The sequence below is a fragment of the Carettochelys insculpta genome, chromosome 2, assembly GCF_033958435.1.
Source record: "Carettochelys insculpta isolate YL-2023 chromosome 2, ASM3395843v1, whole genome shotgun sequence".
Taxonomy (NCBI): Eukaryota; Metazoa; Chordata; order Testudines; family Carettochelyidae; genus Carettochelys; species Carettochelys insculpta.
The window spans coordinates 40,179,341-40,201,243 of NC_134138.1; the positions used below are offsets into that span (position 1 = coordinate 40,179,341).

At 40.3% G+C, this 21,903-nt stretch overlaps 1 protein-coding gene across 38 annotated transcripts in view; it reads right to left on the minus strand.

The window, feature by feature from the left end:
- RIMS2 (regulating synaptic membrane exocytosis 2) overlaps positions 1 to 21,903 on the minus strand; it is a 724,335-nt gene that overhangs the window by 216,233 nt on the left and 486,199 nt on the right. For 13 of the 38 annotated variants that reach the window (XM_074986775.1, XM_074986786.1, XM_074986779.1 and 10 more), the window contains one exon: positions 13,421 to 13,486. The exons of 24 other annotated variants lie outside the window; for them this stretch is intronic. In XM_074986775.1, the coding sequence (XP_074842876.1) occupies positions 13,421 to 13,486 (66 nt within the window). Of the gene's footprint in view, positions 1 to 3,184; positions 3,251 to 13,420; positions 13,487 to 21,903 lie in introns of all 38 variants that reach the window. One more of the 38 variants, XM_074986773.1, reaches the window with a different exon arrangement.

Sequence of the window (21,903 nt, forward strand, 5' to 3'; positions counted from 1 at the left end):
AAAAGAGATTCTGGGCAGATGAAGTCATAACCTCTAAATTAAATACCTGTTCTCCCAGAAACCACCTGATAATTTTATTATCCATTACTTAAAACTCTAGAAGCATGCACAATTCATATAACTCTGGGTGAGTGAGAGGGTGAGAAAATCAAATTTGGTACTACATGGAATCCTCAGATCTCCTGTAAGTGGCCTGGGTATGTAGAATTTAGAATGCAATGGTTCCATCGATCAATGATCTTCAGATGACAGTGAACAAGAACCAAGACTGGGATTTCCAAAGAAGACCATGGATCGTTGAAAGTCAAATGGAGTTGGATGCCTAACCTTCTTCAGTTTCATTGAAAATCCCAGACCAAGTGTCCATGCTGACTCTCCTAGTGATTTTGATACTGCTGAACACAAGGTTTTTTCCTGAAACTATTGCAATCCATGGCAAGAATGGATGGAATAGTACTTGAGTGACACAGTTCTTTCTTAGTTCTTCCTTCTGAGGTCTCAAGTTGTAGTACCAGAACAACCTCATGTGGGCACAGGTGATGTGGGGAATGAAGGGAAATGCTGACCTGGATTGGATAGGCAAGGGGCCAGCCAGTAGCCTGCGAGGCCAGAGCCTCTGGGTGGCCACCACCAGAAAGCTAGATGTGGAGGAAAGGGAGGACTACCACTTGCAGCAGGAGTCAACCCATGCCACACTCTCTGGCAGCAGCAGAGCAGGCAAAGAAATGTGGCCCCAGCTCTCATTGCTTCTCTGGCAAAATTGCTTGGGGCAGGTGACACAACATATCTAGGAGAGCAGAGCAATCTGGGGTTGCATTGCTTTCCTTCCACAGATGCTGCCAGTGCGGGGGAGAGTGGTAGACCCCCACTGATGGTGCCAGTCCTCCCAACCTTGCTAGTCCCCCTTGGCCACATCTCTCAGGAAGGAGGAAGAGGCAGCCTGGGGCCAGAGCAAGGGTGGGAAAGTGGTGGGGAGAGGGCAGAGCATGGGCTTGGAGGGGCAGAGTAGCACAGAGAGAGGTGGAGCTTGGGGTAGAGAGGGGTTGATCTGGCCTCTTTTTGGCCAGGAGGGAGGAATTATGTGGCCTGTGGCCCCTGGTTTACCCCTTTACCAGTCACCTCTGCATGTGGGGTATCACACAATGCTGTCCTGTGACCCTATCTCTTCAATGTCTATATTAAGCGTCAAGTGGAGACAATGAAATGTCAGGGGCTTTACTTTCTTCTTTACTATATGGATGTCATTTAGCAGTTCATCCCTGTTTCGTATCAAACTTGGCTGGAGCAGTTGATTGGGTTATGTAGAATCCAGCCAGGGCCAGGACTTATTCCATAGGACCCACAAGTTTGTGTGTGATCAGGAAATAGCAGAAGGCAAGAATGCCTCTGATCATGTGTGTCTGACCATCATGTTGCAAACTTTTGTTTCAGGTTCAAAATTTGCAGCAGTGATCTGCTAATTTGTCAACTTGGGTTTAGATTACTAATATGCATGCAATAAGAAGTGACTTCTTAGGACCACTCTGAAAGCAAGCATCACCTGTGTAGAACAAGGTGGTGTATTCAGTAAGGCTGTGTCTACACTTACCAAAACTTCGAAATGGCCATGCTAATGGCCAGATCGAAGAATACTAATAAGGTGCTGAAATGCACATTCAGCGCCTCATTAGCATGCCACCAGCGGCAGCAAATTGGAATTGCCACACTTCACTCCTGCACGGCTCGTTTACATGGGGGTCCTTATAGAAAGGACCCCACTGACATCGAAATCCACTTATTCCTATGAGCTAGTGTAGACAGCCCCCAAGAGGTTTTTATACCTGCATTGAATTCCACCTTTTTTGTGTATTTATTTTTTATTAAAAGTATTTTAAACTAAATTGCTGTTGTATTAATTATAAAGTTAGAATAGTGGCTGGTTATGAAAAAATGAAGTCCATCTTTAATTTAGAAAATTCATTACTTTTTGTTAATGAGTTGCCAGTTTTCTCAGATCTCCTCATACATTTGCATTGACAAGATGTAGGGGTAGAGCTACATGGCAAAGTTATTTTGAAATAACAGCCTTTATTTCCAAATAACTATCATAGCATCTACACAATACAATTGCTATTTTGAAATAATTTCAAAACAGTGGTTGGCTTATTTAGAAATGGTAAACCTCATTCTACGACGAATAGTTCCTGTTTCGAAATAGCTATTTTGAAATAAGTGCTGTTAAGACAAGCTATGTCTACACTAGCATTCCTCTTTCGAAAGAGGCATGCAAATGAGGGAAATTGAAAATGAGGGAAATAAAAATGCAAATGAGGTAGAGATTTACATATCTGCCACCTCATTTGCATATTCATCTTTCAAAAGAAGAAAAGCAGTATACAGGCTTTTTTTTAATTAGGAAGGAAATGTTTGATGAATAAGGGTTCTTCTGGAAGGGGTGTTTCCTTCCAAAGGAAGCCCGCCACACAGCTGCTTTTGCTTCTGGAAAAGGCTCTTCCAGAAGTAACATTTTTTAGGAATATGCAAATGAGGCACAAGATATTTAAATGTGTGCATCATTTGACTGTTCCCCTTTGCTCATTAGCATACCCCTTTTGGAAGGGTGATGTAGTGAAGACATGGCCATAGTCTCAGAATTGTGTGAATTTTCAGATAGGCTCCAAAATTTAGGCATTGCAGTACTGATTTAGTCTCCACTTCAGCAAAGAACTCAAGCATGTGTTTAATCACACTGAAATCAATGAAATTACTTGCGTCTTTAAAAGCGCATGATTAAGCAGTTTGATGGATCAGAGTCTTAAGTGACACAACTGAGAAAACTACACTACACTTTTAAGAATAAAATTACTTGGAAATCCTAACTATGAGAGGCATATTTTACTTAAGGGGGGAACCATCAACTCAATATATGTTGTTGGCAATTTTCCTCATGGGTCCTTACTGATAAACATGTTTCCAGGTAACATTTATACTTAAAATACAGAGAGTAGTTCAGGTAGTGCTAAAATAACATTTAGCTTTTCCAACCATAAAGACTGATTACTTCAAATTTAAACAAATACTCCAAGAAATGCATTGTAAAGTTCAAGTATCATGATTGTTGGCCAATGCATAATTCCACAGTGTGCTGCTCACAAAATGTTATATTACTAAAACTTATCTATTTCTACTATATAAATGAAAATACCTTTCAGGAGTATGGGCAGTGTCGTCATAATATGTATTAGGCACTCTTCTCTCCTGCCTAGTCCTCCTGAATATGAAATAAATAGCACAGATATTTTAGACATTTCAATAGGGCCTTATAATTGAATGTTTTTCCTTTTTGTACCATAGAGACGATATACATAACAGTATGCTAGGACACTTCATATACAGTAATGTCTACTGAAAATAAATATTCATTCAAATTAATTTAAATATTTTCATATATAATTAGTAGACAGCCATAACTAATAATGTATTTGGGCCTTTCAGCTACACAAAGATGCTTTTCTAACAGCTCAGTCATATCAGCATGTAAGTGTTGTTTAAGCTGGTGAATTCTTCAGCAAAAATAAGGTATGGAAGTTGTGAACTTCCACGATTGGCAACAGAAATCAGAAGTTAATTTCCTTACAGTAAACGAGTGCAATAAAATAGCTGAACAGATGAGAAATACATCTCTTGCACCTACAGCTTCCATTGATGTTCAAGCACAGTCCCTTCAATGTAAACAAAAAGAGTTATGAAGGCATATTAAAAGAATAAAAAGATTGGAGAATTGAAGCATTCAACAGCGATTCCAAACAAAACGCAAGTTTGATATGAATGTGACTGGTAAGTATCAGCATAGCTAGACTAGACATACAGAATATTTTTCTTTTAAAATGAACTTGCAATAAAAATGTTGAGAACATTATTCTACACTTCTGACTTCATCTGAGTAGTGTCAGCATACTTAAATGGCGTGACTCGAAATGTGAACTGTGATGTGAACCAAAATCATTGTACTGAATTTGTGAATTATGAAAGAAATGTAGGAGGTAAGCAGCTGAATGATTCCCCAAGTGTTTATAAAACAGCAAGTAAAACTCTGAAATGAAAGATAAGGTGATGTCTAAAATGACCACCGGGGATTTACATTAAAAGAGGTCAACTACAAACTGGAAATCGGAAATTCATGAATTAACAGAATATCTTGATACTAATGATTTCCAAACCAAAGACAACCTGCAGTAACAGCAAACTGGCACCACGAATGGCTGTGGAAAGACCTAAGACAGCCTGATATGATATAGGTATGATATAGATTTTGTTTTGTGAACAAAGATCATGTGAGCTATACACGGAGTGTAGATTTCTACTCTAAAGGCAAAGATGGATTCAAATGGCAGCTAAGTCACTGAAAGACATAGAGAGCTCCAATGGAATGATCATCAGGAGAGTTATGAAAAGCTGAAAACCTGTATGGGATGGAAATACAAGATGTAAGAAATGTGCCAGCAGGAGCTCAATACTGCTGAGGGATTTGGGGACTGTGTCCTTTAGAGATCATCTGCATGAAAATGCAAAGGTATGCACACGTAATGCCTGGCAAACAAAGCCTGATGGGTAGCAGATGAAGCAATGGAGTTTCATCTATTGTAAAAGACATGTTGCTGTAAAGTCAATTTATGCTATCACCCAGTGTAAGAATTGTGGAGTCTCTCCAATGCTTGAATTTGCTGTGGGTGGGGAGAGGTACAAGGTGGTCATCATTGCTGTGTACGATATAGATCGCATAGGGCTCCCTGCACATAAGCATTGTGAGGCAGCACCTGTAAGACTGGTTTGACTAGTCCTCTTCCCCCTCTCCCCAACCATTTAAAGATAGAAGTAAAGCCTGGATGCTGCAGTCAGTATTCTTTTCGTGTGAGAATCCACCCTGGTGCATACTGAGATTGAGGTGAAATCACAAGGTGGCAGTTGTAGCCACCGAAAGCTGAAATCACATGGTTTTGCCTCAAGCCAAACCTGCAGAGAGGCAGCCAGTAGGGTGGCTCACTGGAGTGATCTACAGGCAGCTGGCGGAAAAAGTGGCAGGCCACTGGCATGAGCAACCAGCGCGTGGCCGATAGGAGAAATGGCAGGTAGCCAGTGCAGCAGCTGGCAGGGGCAAGCAGAACCCAGGACCGGCACAAAGGTGGCATTGACTCAGGCTCAATGAGGGAATGCATCAGGGTGATGTATCAGGGCATGCATGGACTGGACAGAGTTGTAAATGGGAGTATTTGAAAAGGGCTATAGAGAAAGTTTGGGTTATGAATGGGACCCTTAGGCGATGGCCACACTAGCCCCTCCTTTTGGAAGGGCTATGGTAACGTGACACTTCAGAATACGCTAATAAGGTGCTTCCATGAACATGCAACACCTCATTAGCATAATGACGGCCGCATGGGCTTTGAAACTGCCAGTTTCAAAATGCATGCTGCCAGTGTAGCCGGGGGTCTTTCAAAATGGTCCCCTGATTTTGAAAACCCCTTCTTCCCATATGGTTTCGTGAAGAAGGGGCTTTCAAAATTGGGGGGGTCGTTTCGAAATCCCCCAGCTACACAGGCAGTTTGTTTTGAAACTGGCAGTTTTGAAGCCTGCATGGCCGCCATTATGCTAATGAGGTGTTGCATGTGCATGAAGCAACATTCCTATTTTTTTTTGGAAGAAGGGGTCTTTTGAAGATGGGGATTACTTTTGAAAGAGCCACATCTACACTGTTTTTCTTCTTTCGAAAGACTAATATGCAAATGAGGTTCTAGATATGTAAATATGCGCCTCATTTGCATTTTAATTTCCCTCATTTGCATGCATCTTTCAAAAGAGGAATGCTAGTGTAGACACAGCTTGGGTGCGGTATTTTCCCAAGCTAATGCCATGTGACTTCTCTGCCTCTTTCATTAAAAGTTTCTTTTCTACCCTCAGACTTTGTGCTTGTCAGTGGGGAAGCATTGCCTCTCCCGAGGTGCCTAAGGGTGTGTGAATTTTGCAGGCTACTGGGTGCAGGCTTGAGCTGGTTCTATGTGAGACAGATGAAAAGGAACCCCTAGCAATTGAACCTGGCCCTGGTTACTGACGACTGCATCTGACACCCCTGGTACAAACCCACAGCACCTATTTTGAAACAGAGCCATTGGATGCACTGTGGTTTATTTGGAAACAGGGCCTGTTCCCTGTCTTAACAGCACCTATTTTGAAATAGCTATTTCAAAATAGGCGATGTTCCATGTGAAATGAGGTTTACCAATTTCAAAATAACATGGCCACTATTTCAAATTTATTTCAAAATACTAGTTGCATTGTGGGCAATGGCTACACATGCCCATCCCTTTCAGAAGGGGCACGTTAACGAGGCACTTCAGAACAGGTTAATGAGATGCTGAAATGCAGACTGGCTGTATAGATATGGATGCTTCAAAATAAACCCCACACTTCAAAATTCCCTTATTCCCAAAAGGGAGGGGAATGTATAGACATGGCTGTGTAGACACTATCTTAGTTATTTTGAAATAATAGCTGTTTACCTAGAAAGAAGCAGAAAATAATCCTGATTAATTACTCCATAGTGAGAAATATGTTACAAGATATCTTTGGGCCAGATGAAACCAGGATAGCCCGCCTTTCCTGAGTATCCATACAAAATATGAAAAGCATTATGAAATAATGCTTGATAACCTCATGAACTATGGAAAACTCCCAGTGGTTGTAATCCATGTGAGAAGCAATATTTAATATAAGTGAGAATGACTTCAGTAACTGAATTTGGGAATGATGTAGCTTATCTTCTCAGACATTCTGTATTACATAAAAGTGAAAGAAGTATGAGACTCATAGTAAAGACTAATAGCACAAAAAGTCTGGGTTTAAAGTTATTGATGAGAGGTGATTGCATGGATACCGCTTGTTAGATCTGCGTTAAATTAGGCAATATGAGAAGACCAGGGAAAATTTTGTTTTAACTGAAGCAAATTTCCCATATACTCCCAAAATACAAACTCAAAACAAGAAAGAAGATTTAAACTATTAGAGAAGAAACAGAAGGAGGAAGAGGAGGACTGTGCACTAATTAGCATTCTCGTGTCTATGAAAAACTACAAGAATGCAGGAGAAAAAACAAGAAAAAGTAGGATCATAGATGCTACAATCTATTAGATTTAATTAAAAATTGCTGAGATGATTCTCTTAACTGGAATGTGAACATAGCTAGATACAGGCCACTTGGATTGAAGAGCTCAAAACATTCCTTAAGTCTGAAGGCACACTGAACTCCTATACACCATTTTAATAGCTGGATTTTTGCTTCAATAGATTTGGTTTCTGACTCCAGGTGAAATTGGTTACAACTACTCAGGGCTTTGAGAAAAGTTTCAAAATATCCCATGATTTGCACATGGGTTTTAAGTTATAAACACACAATTTCCCTTTTCAGTGACTAGCACAGGAGCTAAAATGAAGGTAGTTGGAAGAAGGTACTTTGGAAGTTGTAATTTGATTGTTATTTTTCTCCATTTGGTTACACAGTGGTGACTGAGGCATCTTTTGAATGTTATGTGTAATTTGAAGATAACACCATCGAATTTCTTGCTTAAATTGTTTACATAAGTTAAGCTCTATATCTCAGTGTAAACTGCAAAAAGCACTATTTCTTCATGTTAAATTCCCCATAATCATGCCAGCAAAGCAATACAACTTCAATGCAAAAGTTTTCCCTGAGTCTGAAAGGTTGTTAAGGGAGCCCTTTAAAATATATGTCTCTGGAGAACTTAATGAACAAGATTGTCCTAGGCTAACAAGTAAAATAGAGGATTAAAGCAGAGAAGAATACATCTGGATCATCTGCATATGAGTAATGGGGGAAACTAATAAAGAATGTGGGAATAATGAGGAATCTTAGTACCAATGGACACTATTTACTTGCATACACCATAACAATCAATGGGTTCAAAGGCTACAATACCCAACTAGATAGAAGAACTGATCAATGACAGGAGGCTAAAAATAGCCTGCTTGTAATAGATTACATACAATACTTAATATCTCTAAACTCTGATTAACTTACTTTATGTTCTCTAGGTACTTTACCAAAACTCCTTGATAAAATTCTGTCCCTGTGTCTACATGAGCCCCTTACTTTCAGAAGGGGCATGTTAATGAGCCAATTCGAAAGATGTTAATGAGGCGCTGCCATAAATATGCAGTGCTCATTAGCATAATGGCAGCCACGGCGATTCGAAAGCATGGCTTTTGAATCACGTGCTGCCCATGGAGACAGGGATCTTTTGAAAGGACCCCCCACTTTTCGAAAGCCCCTTCTTCCTAACACCAGACAGGAAGAGGAAGGGGCTCTTCCTGTCTAGTGATAGGAAGAAGGGGCTCCAAAAGGAAGGGGCTCATGTAGACCCAGCCTGCATATAAATCCAAAATAAATTGTAAAAGGAACCACAGTCCTATGATCAGGCAAAATAAATTGTATGAAGCCCCCAACTAACAACTATTTAATAAACATATACACACACACACACACAATTAAAAACACAATAAAGGAAATTAAGTATCTAGATTAAAAATCATGAGTATTCAAAATTTTCATGTAGGAGTCAGATTCTAATCTCAAGTGCACAGAACATTTTGCCATTTATAAGACAATGTATTCTGTTTATTGCTGAGCAAGAGCAGATATTTAATTGCACAGAAAAATTATGTTACTAGTGTAATGGTTCCTAGAAACAAAAAACAAAGTATTTTTTTTCTGTCAGGACAATGAATCCCAAGAACATGTCCATGCAAAAAAATCAATTGCTCTACTGGTTTGTCTGGTACATCAACCAATAATTGTTAATGTACAAACTTAACTGTGAAAATTTAAGCAACCTACCAATACACATCTTTTGTTTTTGCACTTGCAAGTACAAGGCGTACCATTATCATAGGTCCTGCTACTACAGACCAGGCACCATAATTTAAGCTCTGTCCCTATTACTTGTTTTTGCACACATCCCTCGCCCAGAGTACCTCACCCACACAGCACCTACACAAGCAGCTGTGAATGCTGGGTGTAGTCGTTGGTTTGTTTGGAGACAGTTTGGTAAAGTAGTAAGGTGATCCAGTTAAAAGTAGGGTGACCATCTGTCCCATCTTAGCCCTTTGCTCACGCTGCCTGAGAAAGACAGAGGAGTCTGTGTCTCTGATAGTTTCCCCCTCAACACACACACACTGCTGGCAGGTAATGGGATTGGGATAGGGAGGGCAGGGGCCTATGGCAGGGAACTGGGGGCAGCCACTTGGAGAAAAGGGAGCACAGCTGCTGGGGAGTTGCACTTAATTTGGTACCAACAAGCAGTGCAAACTGGCAAGTCTATGGAGTTAAGGGTAACTTAATTCAGGCCAGGGCTTAGATGGGGGATCAAGGGTTTGGAGGAGTCCCATGAAGGTTGGGGGACAGGGCTCAGGATGGTCACAGAGACAGGAAAGAGGGGAGAAGGAAGGTGTATCAGAAGAGGGCTGGTAGGGGTGCATTAACTCTTCTGTGGTCCAGGGCTATTAGATTTTGTGGGGCCCTCTAGGATTGGGATAAGCACAAAAATCATGGGTTCAGAATCTGGAAGGTAGATGCTCCAGTCTGGGCCAGAAGGGTCCTCCAGCTAGGAATGCATGCTCTGGGTTTGGGGTGCAGCAGGAGGGAGCTCCAGGCTGAGGCCCAGGGGTTTGGAGTGTGGGAGAGGGCTCAGCCTGGCCAACTGACAGGAGGAGGGCGAAGCGGGTAAGCACTCAGGATCCCCCAACTCTTCTAAATTGCTCAGGCAGGTGTGGCAGGTGGAAGCTCCTGTGCTCTGTTCTTTCTGCCTGCCTGCGCCTTCCCTCAAAGGCCAGAGCCACAGGCCCCCACACTTCCAGGGGAGGTAGAAAAAGGTGAGATGATGGGAGAAATAGTGTAGGGGTAGGGAGTTTGGCTACTCCACTTTGCACCGGTGTTAATGGTTTAGAAGGGAAAGAATTCTTTTTATAACACCTTCATCTCTTTCACACACACACTACCAGCCCACACTCTGGAGGACAGCAAGATGAGGACAAGGCAGACACTTCTATAGAGCAATAACCACTTAACTGTAGGTATATATATATTTAATGTTTACCTATTTTTGCTATAATAATGCAGTATAACTTTTAAATGGGTGCTCAGTCAGCCTAATGTTATTTGGAATGTTTGCACTGCATAGCTTTGATGGATTCCCATTGAACTCGCTTAACTCCAAGCAATTTTACAAGGTGTCTGTATTTCACACAGGGAAATACCATCACCCTGGCAAAAAGGGGAGATGAAAAACTGGCATCTGCGGAGAGAACAGAGTTCACACTGTAGTGCGCTATCGTGGGACAGTTCCCTGCTCTCAGTTGCAGTTCATCATGCCACAGAGGCTGATGTCAGCCAGGAGCAGTAACTGTAAAAAAAGTCCTATGCAGCTCTTTCAGTTGTGACAGGACCATACTCAGTGCAGTGTTTTTGGAGACAAATGACTCATTGTATTTTAATATTTTATATTGTTGTAAACAATATAATCTGTCTACAGCTAAAAATGGTCATGGAAAGTTTTAGTCAAAATGGTTAAGGTTTAGAAAAGTTGGAACCATGTGAAAAGAGTTTTTGAATAGAAAGTGTTAGTCAATTTTCTTTTTAGTATTTGTGCAATGCGCACCAGAGGAAGGTAAGCTCCCACCGCTCACCTCGTGGGTCTCACCAATCTAACCTAGGGGAAAAGTCTAATCCCATCTCGCCAGACAGATACTGGGGAAGTCTCTGCAGTAATTCACAGCCCACCCCATCTAATGTACCACCACCAGCCAGTCAAGCTGTACATCATCAGGCTGGCAGAGACTGTCAAGCTGACCTGGCATGGAAAACTCCTGAGAGGAGCTGTCATCTCAGGAAAACGTATCAAGAGGAATATTTGAACAAAGACTTTTGAGAGTTGAAAAGTCTTGTGGGATTGTAAAAGGTTCTGGGTACCCTTCTGTTTGTTTTTCTCTCTGAAGCCAGACTAATGCTGTTTTAATATAAAACAAAACATTAAAATGAAATAATGATTTGTCCTTCTGATTGAGTGAGAACAAGAGCTCATGTAGCTGGGATTTTTCAGTTCCTGCAGCGGAACACTGCAGAGGAGCTACATACCAGCTCTGCCTTTAAAGCAATACTTAGCATTAAGTAAACTAAATGAGATTAGAATCTGACTTTAATAATTTCATAGCCTCTTGGAGTGATATCCTCATAGTGTAGCACTCCCACGAAACCATTCATACATTTGCCTGATATATATACAGTGTTTTGTTGAAAGAAATGTATATTAACTATCCATTCCAAATGCAGTACCATACTGGCACTTGTTGTTAATCCTCTGAGGGCTTTTGTACATGAGCAAAGTAGTGCAAAATATCCTAGAGTGTGGATTTAAAGCACAACAGCTATTCTGCATGAACTGTCCATATTAACACTCCTCGGGTAGGTCTACACAGCAAAGTTATTTCAAAATAATAGCCAGTATTTTGAAATACTTATTCTAGTGTCTACGAAACGCAACTGCAATTTTGAAATAATTTTGAAATAACAGTTGGATTATTTTGAAATTGGTAAACCTCATTCTATGAGGAATAGCTATTTTGACATAGGGGCTTATTAGACAGGGAATAGAACCTATTTCAAAATAAGCCATAATGCATCCAATGGCTCTATCTCGAAATAGGCTCTCTGTGTGGATGCTGTATTTTGAAATAGCTTCCATTTTGAAATGCATTTTTGTGTGTAGTGGTGCAATTTCAAAGTAAGTTATTCTGGAATAGCTCTTTCAGAATAGCTTATTTTGAAATAAGACTGCTGTGTAGACATATCCTTACCCTACATAAAGAGTACTTTTCTTGCAGTTTGGCTTAATCCACTTCCAAATGCACTAGTTATGCCAGGCTATTTCCACATGTAGACAAGCCTCAGAGATAGCTATATTTCATGCATAATATTTTCTTTTTACTGCTATTGGTTAAATAATAAATTAGCTACTGAAGGCTAAATGTTTTTCTGCCTCATCATAACAACCTTTAAAACAGTGAATAATGCTCCCTACCACACACAGGGGTTGTGAAACTAAATTCATTATGCATGTAAGGTACTCAGAAACTACTGAATGAGAAGTATATAAATACCTATAACTAAAATGAATGAATAATAAATATGTATTTTACAAGTATTAAAATGAATCTCTGCCAAAATTCTTCATATAAAGGGTGGGATAACCCTAGTTTAACCTAGTAGTTTAACCCTTGCTTCCAACAGCAGCAGAGTTAGGAGAGCAATGAGCACTTTTGAAAATCCCAACCAAAAATATGAGCTATAAGGAAACACCTTATATTTATGAATATGCTTTGTTTTCTAAACTTGATTGTTTATTTTAGCAAACCATTCAGTTTTTCTTTGCAGTTAAATATACAATTATACTTCTACATAATAAATCTTAAGATGAATATATTTGTCAAATAATCATAGTATATTATAAGTATTTTTATTGCATAAATTTAATGCTGAAAAGCATACATTATTTAGTTCTGAACCTGAATTGATTACTAAGGATAAGTTGGAGAATAAATAATACACTCGACACCAATTATACCTCTCCATATCATAGTAAGCACCCTCGGAATAAGTACGGCACATCTTACGGGAACGAAGTAATCTGATTGCATCTTCACAAAACAGAGGATACATTGTGTAATCCTTGCTGCCAAAACATAAAGGGTGAACACAGTGAAAAGCAACACAACGATGAGATGAGGGCAAACGAACATGAAAAACAGGAACTTTCAGCAAACGAGGGAATCATCAGAAACAGAACTCAGCCAATGCAGATTCAAATGAGAATCAGAGTATTGCTCATCTTCGCAATTATTGGAAATAAAAATATGTGAGATAAATTAACATGCAGGTGAGAATATAAAAAATATAATGATCACACCTGAGATTTGTCTACTGTAATCTTAGAGTGAAAAGGGTTATAATATTTAAATAATGTATGTGTCAGAGGTATTTCCACTAAGTTTTTATGTTGACTGATTTTAAATGCTTTCTTTTAATAACCTTCTTGGAGACAGACCATGCAACTGTAAAAATGTAGTTTCATTTTTATGTGGTACCAATTATAGACTTTGGGCTGAAAAATGTAAAAAGATACAATATCTTATAAAATATTATCCTATCCAACCATCAACCAATTAATAATCCAGACATCAATTTCTTCTAAAAATACATTATTTATTTTGGTACTAAGCACAGTTCTTCTTAATTTTATCCTCTACTACTATACAATATAGGTACACACACAGGTTCATGCCTTTATCCACACACTATCACACAGAGGAAAAAATATACCTGACATCTCTGTAATGATGGTCAAAGGACTGAGTATATTGAGAACGAGGTAGCGTGAAACAATGACTGAAAGCATGACAGAAACAAAAATGAAAATATGAGACAATGAAACAAAGAGGGAATAATTTACATCACACAACAGAAACATGAAGGTAAGATGGCTTGTGGACAGGGCACCCATAAAAATATTGTCTGCAAGTACTCAAATAATTACCTATTTTCAAATCTTGAATGTATCAAACATCAAACCTGGGTAAAATACTTATACAAGACAGGAAAAGTTATTAATATTTTGAGAAAACCAGGTACTTTTCCATAACTAACGTTCTAAGTTAGTTTTCTCCACAGATTTCTCTAACTGGAGCATGCATACCATGCCTTTGCGGGACTGCAGAAGATAATTAAAAAAAAAAAAAAAGAAAAAGAAAGAACAAAAAAAAGGGTTTCTTTTAAAATGTTCACTGTAAGGCTCCATGGAAAGAAAACATTAACTATTAATCCAAAGTCTATCAGACAATCCTCTATTTCTCAGGTAGCTTCCACGTAAGAGAAGAATGAATATTAAGAATAAAGACTCACATACAAGTGGGGACACCAGAAGCATATATAGAATTACGAAGAAGACACTTCCTGAAAATTATAGTTTCAGACCAATAATCCAGTTTTCACTTCCATGACATACATTCACAGATAATAAACTTAAGAGGCTAAAAACCAGTACTGATTATTACAGTAAACTTTTTCATATCTGTCATTCTATCACCTGGAACTCTTAATAACCTGCATTTTAACCATAAGCAAATTTTAGTTAACTTTTCCATAAGTACAGTAAATACAACTAAATACAACAAATACAGTATAAGTTTACAGTGTACAATACTACTGTTATTGTTAAATAAAGTATTCTGCATACATTGTTGTTTGTTCCCTAATATCTAATCTTGTTCTTCTTTCGTGTTATGCAATGCTAGGTATACCTATCTATTATCCAAAATATCTGAATATTCAGCAACCTCCTGGTCCAAGGGGCCGCAGGATATGAAAAGAGTTTACCGTATATAACAGTTTTAAAGTTTCTAGTTAAACAGAAACAAAAGAGTAGTCCTTCCAAAGGGGAGTGGTAATCTAAATAACATTGCTTTTCAAAGTTGGTCCAAATGCTATGTGGAAATGTTTTACAAATTATATGACTGGAACTGAATAAGCACAATTTCCAGAAACTGAGAAAAATCCAAGAATATGCAAGCCTTTTGAAATCTACCTGATTTTAATGGAGCCCAGACCTAGGGCTATAATCTGACTACCATTGAAGTTTGATAGTGCACAATGACAAAAAATAAACCCTTCATTCAAACGATTCCAAGAACTACAAGATGAGGATTCTGGGACAGGGAACTGGGGCCTTCCCTCTAGTCATAGCTACCCCCACTTCCTGCTTCTCATGGGAAGGGTGGAGGAAGAGTTGTCATTGTCTTTAAAGTAGTTATACTTTTTCTTTACCAACTTGGAAGTAGCTGGTCAAAAATAGGATTCCAGGACATGGCAACTCTACTTGGTTAAGGATATCTTGCCCAGGTACCTCTTGGTTGTGCTTCTGCACATTCCTGTACAAAATCAGCTGCCTCGAATGGCCCCTGCAAAAACTAGACACATCCTCTTTTTCATGGCTATGTTGATGGAATTTTTTTTCACAGAGACTGTGAATTTAACATCCAATGAGTCCTCCTGATTGGTGGCTCTCAATTTTTCCAAACTACTGTACCCTTTCAGGAGTCTGATCTAACTTGTATACCTCCAAGTCTCATTTAATTTAAAAAACTACTTGCTTATAAAATGAGGAATAAAAATAAAAGCGTCACAACACACTTTTACTGAAAAAGTCCTACTTTCTCAGTTTCACCATATAATTATCAAATGAATCAATTAATATATAAATATTGTACTAAGATTTCACTGTATAGTATATAGAGCACTACGAACAAGTCATTGTAAAAAATTAGTTTGTACTGATTTTGCTGATGCTTTTTATATAGCCTATTGTAAAACCAGGAAAACATTTAGATAAATTAACATGTACCAGCTAGATTACTTCTGTGTACCTCCTGGGTATAAAAAAATACTGCTCCAGGCCATCAGCCCCAAGCAGCAGTGTTGGTCATCTATTCCAGCATCTTTCAATCAGTGTGCCGTGGCCCACTGGTGTGTCATGAGAACTGCCCAAGTGTGCCAGGAAATTTTGTCAATTTCCCTTTGTCCTAGCTCTTTGCTGACCCACCACAGGGGGGAAATTGATGACCCCACACCACCTGGGGCTCAAGAAGGAAGGTGGATTTGGAACATTAATGCATTTGATCCTTGTTTAACTTGTTTTAGGCACTACTATGTTGCAAACCTCTCTAGTAAGACTGTAACCACAGTAAATACAAGTAAATATGATGTTTATGAGCAATTGATTCAGCTGAAAAAAGTGGGTGGGTTGTGGAATTGTTTGTCTCATTGAAGCATGTTGTATTACTGAAAAGGTTGGGAACCACTGATCTACTCCTCAAACTGTTCCACAGCCACTTGGAATGGTCATCTGGACAGGGAGACATTATGTGTCACTAGAGCTTTGGAAACTGGCTATGCTGAAGTCCTAAAGTCCTAATTTTCCTGTTTAGGATACAGTCATAAATCTTGGAGCAAAGAGCACTCTCTGTTCTGAACAGACCTGCTGACGGGGGTTGGAGGAGGAGGAGGAGGTGAGGTACCAAAGGGGGCAGTTGCCCCAGGGCCTGGCATTTCAAAGGGGCCCAGAGCTCCAGCTGCTGCTGAAGTAGCAGCAGCAGTGTCTGGAGTGCCAGGCCCCTTTGAAGCCCTGTGCTGCCACTCCACATGCACCTCTGAAAGAGCGTGTAGAGGGCCCCAAGTCTGACTACCCTAAGCCCTGCCCCTTCTGCCCTTGCCCTCCCCGCCTTCTGGGGGCAGCGAGCCAGGTCCCTCTCCCATCTTGCCCCTGCGTCTGAGTCGACTGTTGGCGCCACTGTTCTGAAAGGACCCTGGTAGAAACAGGGAGAGAGGAATGCCTTACTCTGCCCAAAATGACAGTCTCACAGAGGACTAAGAACAAGCACTGACCAGAATCTTCCTCTTCTTCCTCTCTACTTTGAGCACACAGATAGACAGAAGGAAAAGTCCTTCATCCTCAGCACAAAACTATGAATTTGAGGCCTTCAACAGGGGAATGTCTCTGTTTTGTCTCTGGAGCTCTAGTATTGAGAAGCCAAATGATTCATGGAGTCTGTAGCTGAGCATGTTCCTGCATTTGGGCTATGTCTACACTAGCCAAAAACCTCGAAATGGCCATGCAAATGGCCATTTTGAAGTTTACTAATGAAGCACTGAAATACACATTCAGTGCCTCATTAGAATGCCGGCGGCTGCAGCACTTTGAAATTGACGCGGCTCGCCGCCACGTGGCTCATCCAGACAGGGCTCCTTTTCGAAAGAACCCCAGCAACTTTGAAATCCCCTTATTCCTATCTGCCGCAGCCGCCCACATGCTAATGTGTATTTCAGCGCTTCATTAGTAAACTTCGAAATGGCCATTTGCATGCAAATGGCCATTTTGAAGCTTTTGGCTAATGTAGACACGGCCTTGGTGTTTTAATAAGCAAGTCACTTGTGGTCTTATCAAAAGAGAGAGTAGTCTGCATCAGTATAAGTAATGCCATATATTGGACTTACATGCATATCCAGTGGCGCTCCTGAAAGGTGTTCAGAACTACTACTGTCACTGGGGGACATTTGCACACAAACTAGCCAACCCTACACATCATCACAAATTCAAAGGCAGATGATGGCTGTCCACCTGGGATATAGTTCTGCTGAACTACCATGAGTGCTTTCTTTCCTTCCTTTGCATATATCAAAAGGAAAATGCATGTGGTGGACATGAATGAAAAAGAGACTATGGAGTCAATGTTCTAAGAAGCCTGTTGCACAAGTTGCAAGAGGACCATAACCACAAGTTGCAAGAGGACCATAACTTTGGTGCTAGTGGGTTGATAAAAAATTAAAACTTGTACTCGGCACACAAACAAGAAATTGCATTTTTAAATAATTAAGATGACACAAAAGCATGGAGACTAGTAGTGAAACATTTGGGCAGGTGCAGATGCACAGAGAAAAAAAAAACAAATGTCTGAGCAAGCACCAAAATGCTGAAGTGTAAGCTGAAGCACCAAGACTCAAATGTACACTGGTTGGAATGTAGGCATTTGTTTGCAAAGGGTAACAGAAAATGTGTGGAAGATCTAGAGTGATGCAGAGCTGCAGTGATGCAGATGCACAGTGACAGGGAGCTCCTTCACTGTCTCCCGGTCCAAAAGAAACCCACGGAAAGGTTCAGTAGGCAATACTGATCCCAGCATGGGATGAAGTGCAACTGTAGGCATGGTTCGTTCTCTTCCCTGCTACTGCTGTCCTCAGGGGTGCAGCAGGAGTAAAACTTCTTTAAGAAATTAAGAAGAACTGAAGATCCAGGATTAAGATTCCTCATAGGTAGTATGTTTAGTGAAGATCTTTTATAGTAAAACCTCAGAGTTAGAAACACCTGAGTTACAAACTAACTTCACTCAGAACCAGAAGTGTGTAATCAGGCAGCAGCAAGACAAAAAATTAAAAGCAAATACAGTGCAGTGCTGTGGTAAGAAAAAACTAATAAAAATAAAGTAAAAAAAACAGATTTGACATAAAAGATTTGTGATTGTTTCATTTATATGAGGACGGTTAAAAGGAATATTTATCTTCTGCACAGTAAAGTTCAAAGCTCCGTTAACTTAATGTTCAGCTGTAAACTTTGGAAAGAACATCCATAACATTTCGTTTAGAGTTACAAACATCTCAGAGTTATGACCAACCTCCTTTCTCAAGGTGATTGTAACTGATAGCATATATACTGAAGGACTGACTTCTGTAACTGCTGACAAAGAATGAGACAGGATGCTTGTTATCATCATACCCCCATTTCCAGGTTATGACAAATTCTGACAATGAAATAACAATGTGCACAGTTGCGGAAAAGGCTAATATCACATTGGGGTGTATTAACAAGAGTGTCACATATAAAAGATGGACAGTAAGGCTACGTCTACATGTGAAGCCTACATCGAAGTAGCCTATTTTGATGTGGTGACGACACGTCCTCCAGGGCTGGCAACGTCGATGTTCAACATCGACGTTGCGCAGCACCACATCGAAATAGGCGCTGCGAGGGAACGTCTACACGCCACAGTAGCACACATCGAAATAAGGGTGCCAGGCACAGCTGCAGACACAGTCACAGGGCGGACTCAACAGCCAGCCGCTCCCTTAAAGGGCCCCTCCCAGACACACTTGCACTAAACAGCACAAGATCCACAGAGCCGACAACGAGTTGCAGACCCTGTGCATGCAGCATGAATCCCCCGCTGCAGCAGCAGCAGCCAGAAGCCCTGGGCTAAAGGCTGCTGCACACGGTGACCATAGAGCCCCGCAGGGGCTGGAGAGAGAGCGTCTCTCAACCCCCCAGCTGATGGCTGCCATGGAGGACCCCACAATTTCAACGTTGCGGGACACGGATCGTCTACACGGTCCCTACCTCGACGTTGAACATCGAAGTAGGGCGCTATTCCGATCCCCTCATGAGGCTAGCGACTTCGACGTCTCGCTGCCTAATGTCGAAGTTAACTTCGAAATAGCGCCCGACGCGTGTAGCCGCGACGCGTGCTATTTCGAAGTTAGTGCCGCTACTTCAAAGTAGCGTGCACGTGTAGACACAGCCTAACTGCCCCACTCAACTCAGCAATGGTGAGTACTGTGTCCAATTCTGGGCAGCCACCATCCAGCAAGGATTTGAATAAATTGGAGAAAGGAGCAGTAGGTGGCTGCTGGCTATGAGGCTGGGTCCCTGAACAGTAGGCAGACCTGGGTCCTCTTCCCTTTGCACCCCACTTGCCAATGAGGAAAGCAGCTGATCCAGACTGCAGTTTGCAATTGCCTTATCATCAATAAGTGCTGCTTCAGCATCTCCATCATCCAGCATTGGCCTCTGATGTACTCATACAGATTTTTGCTATTACTTTTTGAGTTTTTTGCTAGCTGTTCTTCAAATTCCCACTTGGCCTTCATGTTTATATTTTACACTTCATTTGACAGAATTTATTCTCATTTTCTTTTTTCCTCATTAGGAATTAACTCCTATTTTTAAATGATGCCTTTTTATCGCTCTCTGTTTCTTCTTCTTGATTGTTAAGCTACAGTGGCACTTTATTGGTTCTTTAACCATGTTTTTAAATTCGGGGTATACATTTAACTTGAGCCTCTACTATGGTGTCTTTGCAAATTTTCCATGCAGCTTGCAGCGATTTCACTTTTGTCACTGTACCTTTTAATTTCTGGTTAGTTAACCTCCTCATTTTTGTATAGTTCCTCTTTCTGAAATTAAATGTGATACTGTTGGGCTGCTGTAGTGTTTTTCCTGACATAGAGATGGTTAAATTTAATTATATTGTGGTCACTATTTCCAAGCAGTCCAGATACTGATTCTATGCTTGACTATAGTCTGAAATATTTTGCAGAAACCACAGATCAATAAAATAAAGAGAGATACAGGCTATGTCTACACTAGCTCCCTCTTTTCAAAAGGGGCATGGTCAGAAGATGCTAATGAGGTGCTACCATGAATATTCCATGAATATGCAGTGCCTCATTAGCATAATGGTGGCTGCGGCAATTTGAAACTGCCACTTTTGAATCACACACTGCCCATGTAGACGGGGGCTTTTCAAAAAGATCCCCCAGTCTTCCAAAGTCCTATTACTCCTACTTGGTTCTAGGAACAAAGGGCTTTGGAAGACTGGGGGGTCCTTTCAAAAGGCCCCCATCTACACAGGTGGCGCACGATTCGAAAGTGGCACTTTGAAATTGCCGCAGCTGCCATTATGCTAATATGGTGCTGCCGGTTCATGGCAGTGCCTCATTATCATCTTCTGACCTCTCTCATTACCATGCCCCTTTCGAAAAGAAGGGGCTGGTGTAGACGTAGTCATAGAGAAAAAAGAGATATGGCTAGAAATGAGTTATTAAATACTTGCTGTGTTACATGTTTTATTTTTTAATATTTTTCTCAGGGAAAAAAGAACAAAAATGCAGAATCATTGCTAGATTTGATTTTCAAGCACTAAAGGATAAGCAAGACAACAATAGCAGTTGTTATATAACAGTCAGTTTGATTTATGTGCAACATTCAGAAAAAAAAGAAAGCAGCAATAAATATGGCCATGCCCTCCAGAACAGTTTAAGTGAACATCCCTTCAGGCTTCTCTGCTACAGCAGCTTTCTATTGAGTGACTGTGTTTTCACTCAACTCAGAGCACTAACTGTTCAGATGTCTATTTCAGTTTCTGAAGGCCAGAGTGGATAAAACTAGATTTTTACAGTTCAGTACCAGTCTTATCAAGGTGACTTTTTCCCACAGTAACACTGCTCAGAAGCCTGGAAAAAGTCATAGATCAGACTCAAGCCTTTCATCTCAGGAATCTCATTTTGGCAGTTCCAGCTTTCGCTGTAACGCACAAGCTAGCTACATATAATTAAGTGCAACACAGTATGATTTTTAAGCTTCAGGAGAGAGTCATGGCTAAAGCCTGCACAAAAACTAAACTCTCTTTCACCTCATGGGAACCGATTTGTCTACCAGGACAATGTCCCATCACTATATCTTATTTTTTATCACGATGGAATATACTATGGGCTACTATTCCATCAGAAAGTGACATGAAACAGATTTTCAGAGTTTCAAAATCATATTCCCGTGTCAGTAACAACACAGTGTACACAATAGCATTCTAAAATCCCACTCTAGATATGCAGACCAATTTTATCAAAAAATCAAGAAAAATTCCTTTGGATCTTTTTTGTCTAAATGTATTTATTTCTCCCTTGCTATTTTCTAATAATAAGTGACTGGGCATTAATCAGATAGACACATCCATTAGAGCAGGTCTTGCAGTACTATAGCACATTTTACAAAATTATTTGCCAGGTCCACAGTATGATAAAGTATATGAATAATATATGTCACCAACTACAACATAACCTTAAAAAGTAGATGTTCCTCACAGCTCTTTGAGGTTTGCTGAAATTATGCAGGAGATCTTTATGTTTAATGCTTTCTAAACAGGTGCGCATGCACACTAATCACCCGAAGTAGTTTAAAGTCTACAGCCCCAATCTCACAAAATGCACTTACTTCATCCATGCAAAATCCTACTACTTTCAATGGTGTTATATTTGGGTGAAGCATGTAGTAAATTGCAGGAAAAGGCCCTAACAAAATCTTAACAAGTCAAATAGTTTACAGTGGAGGACGAGAATAAAATCTGTATGCAAAATTCTCAGGGTGATGGCCAGTAACTTTATCCTCACACACAACTATTTCAGATTTGGCGACGATATATACC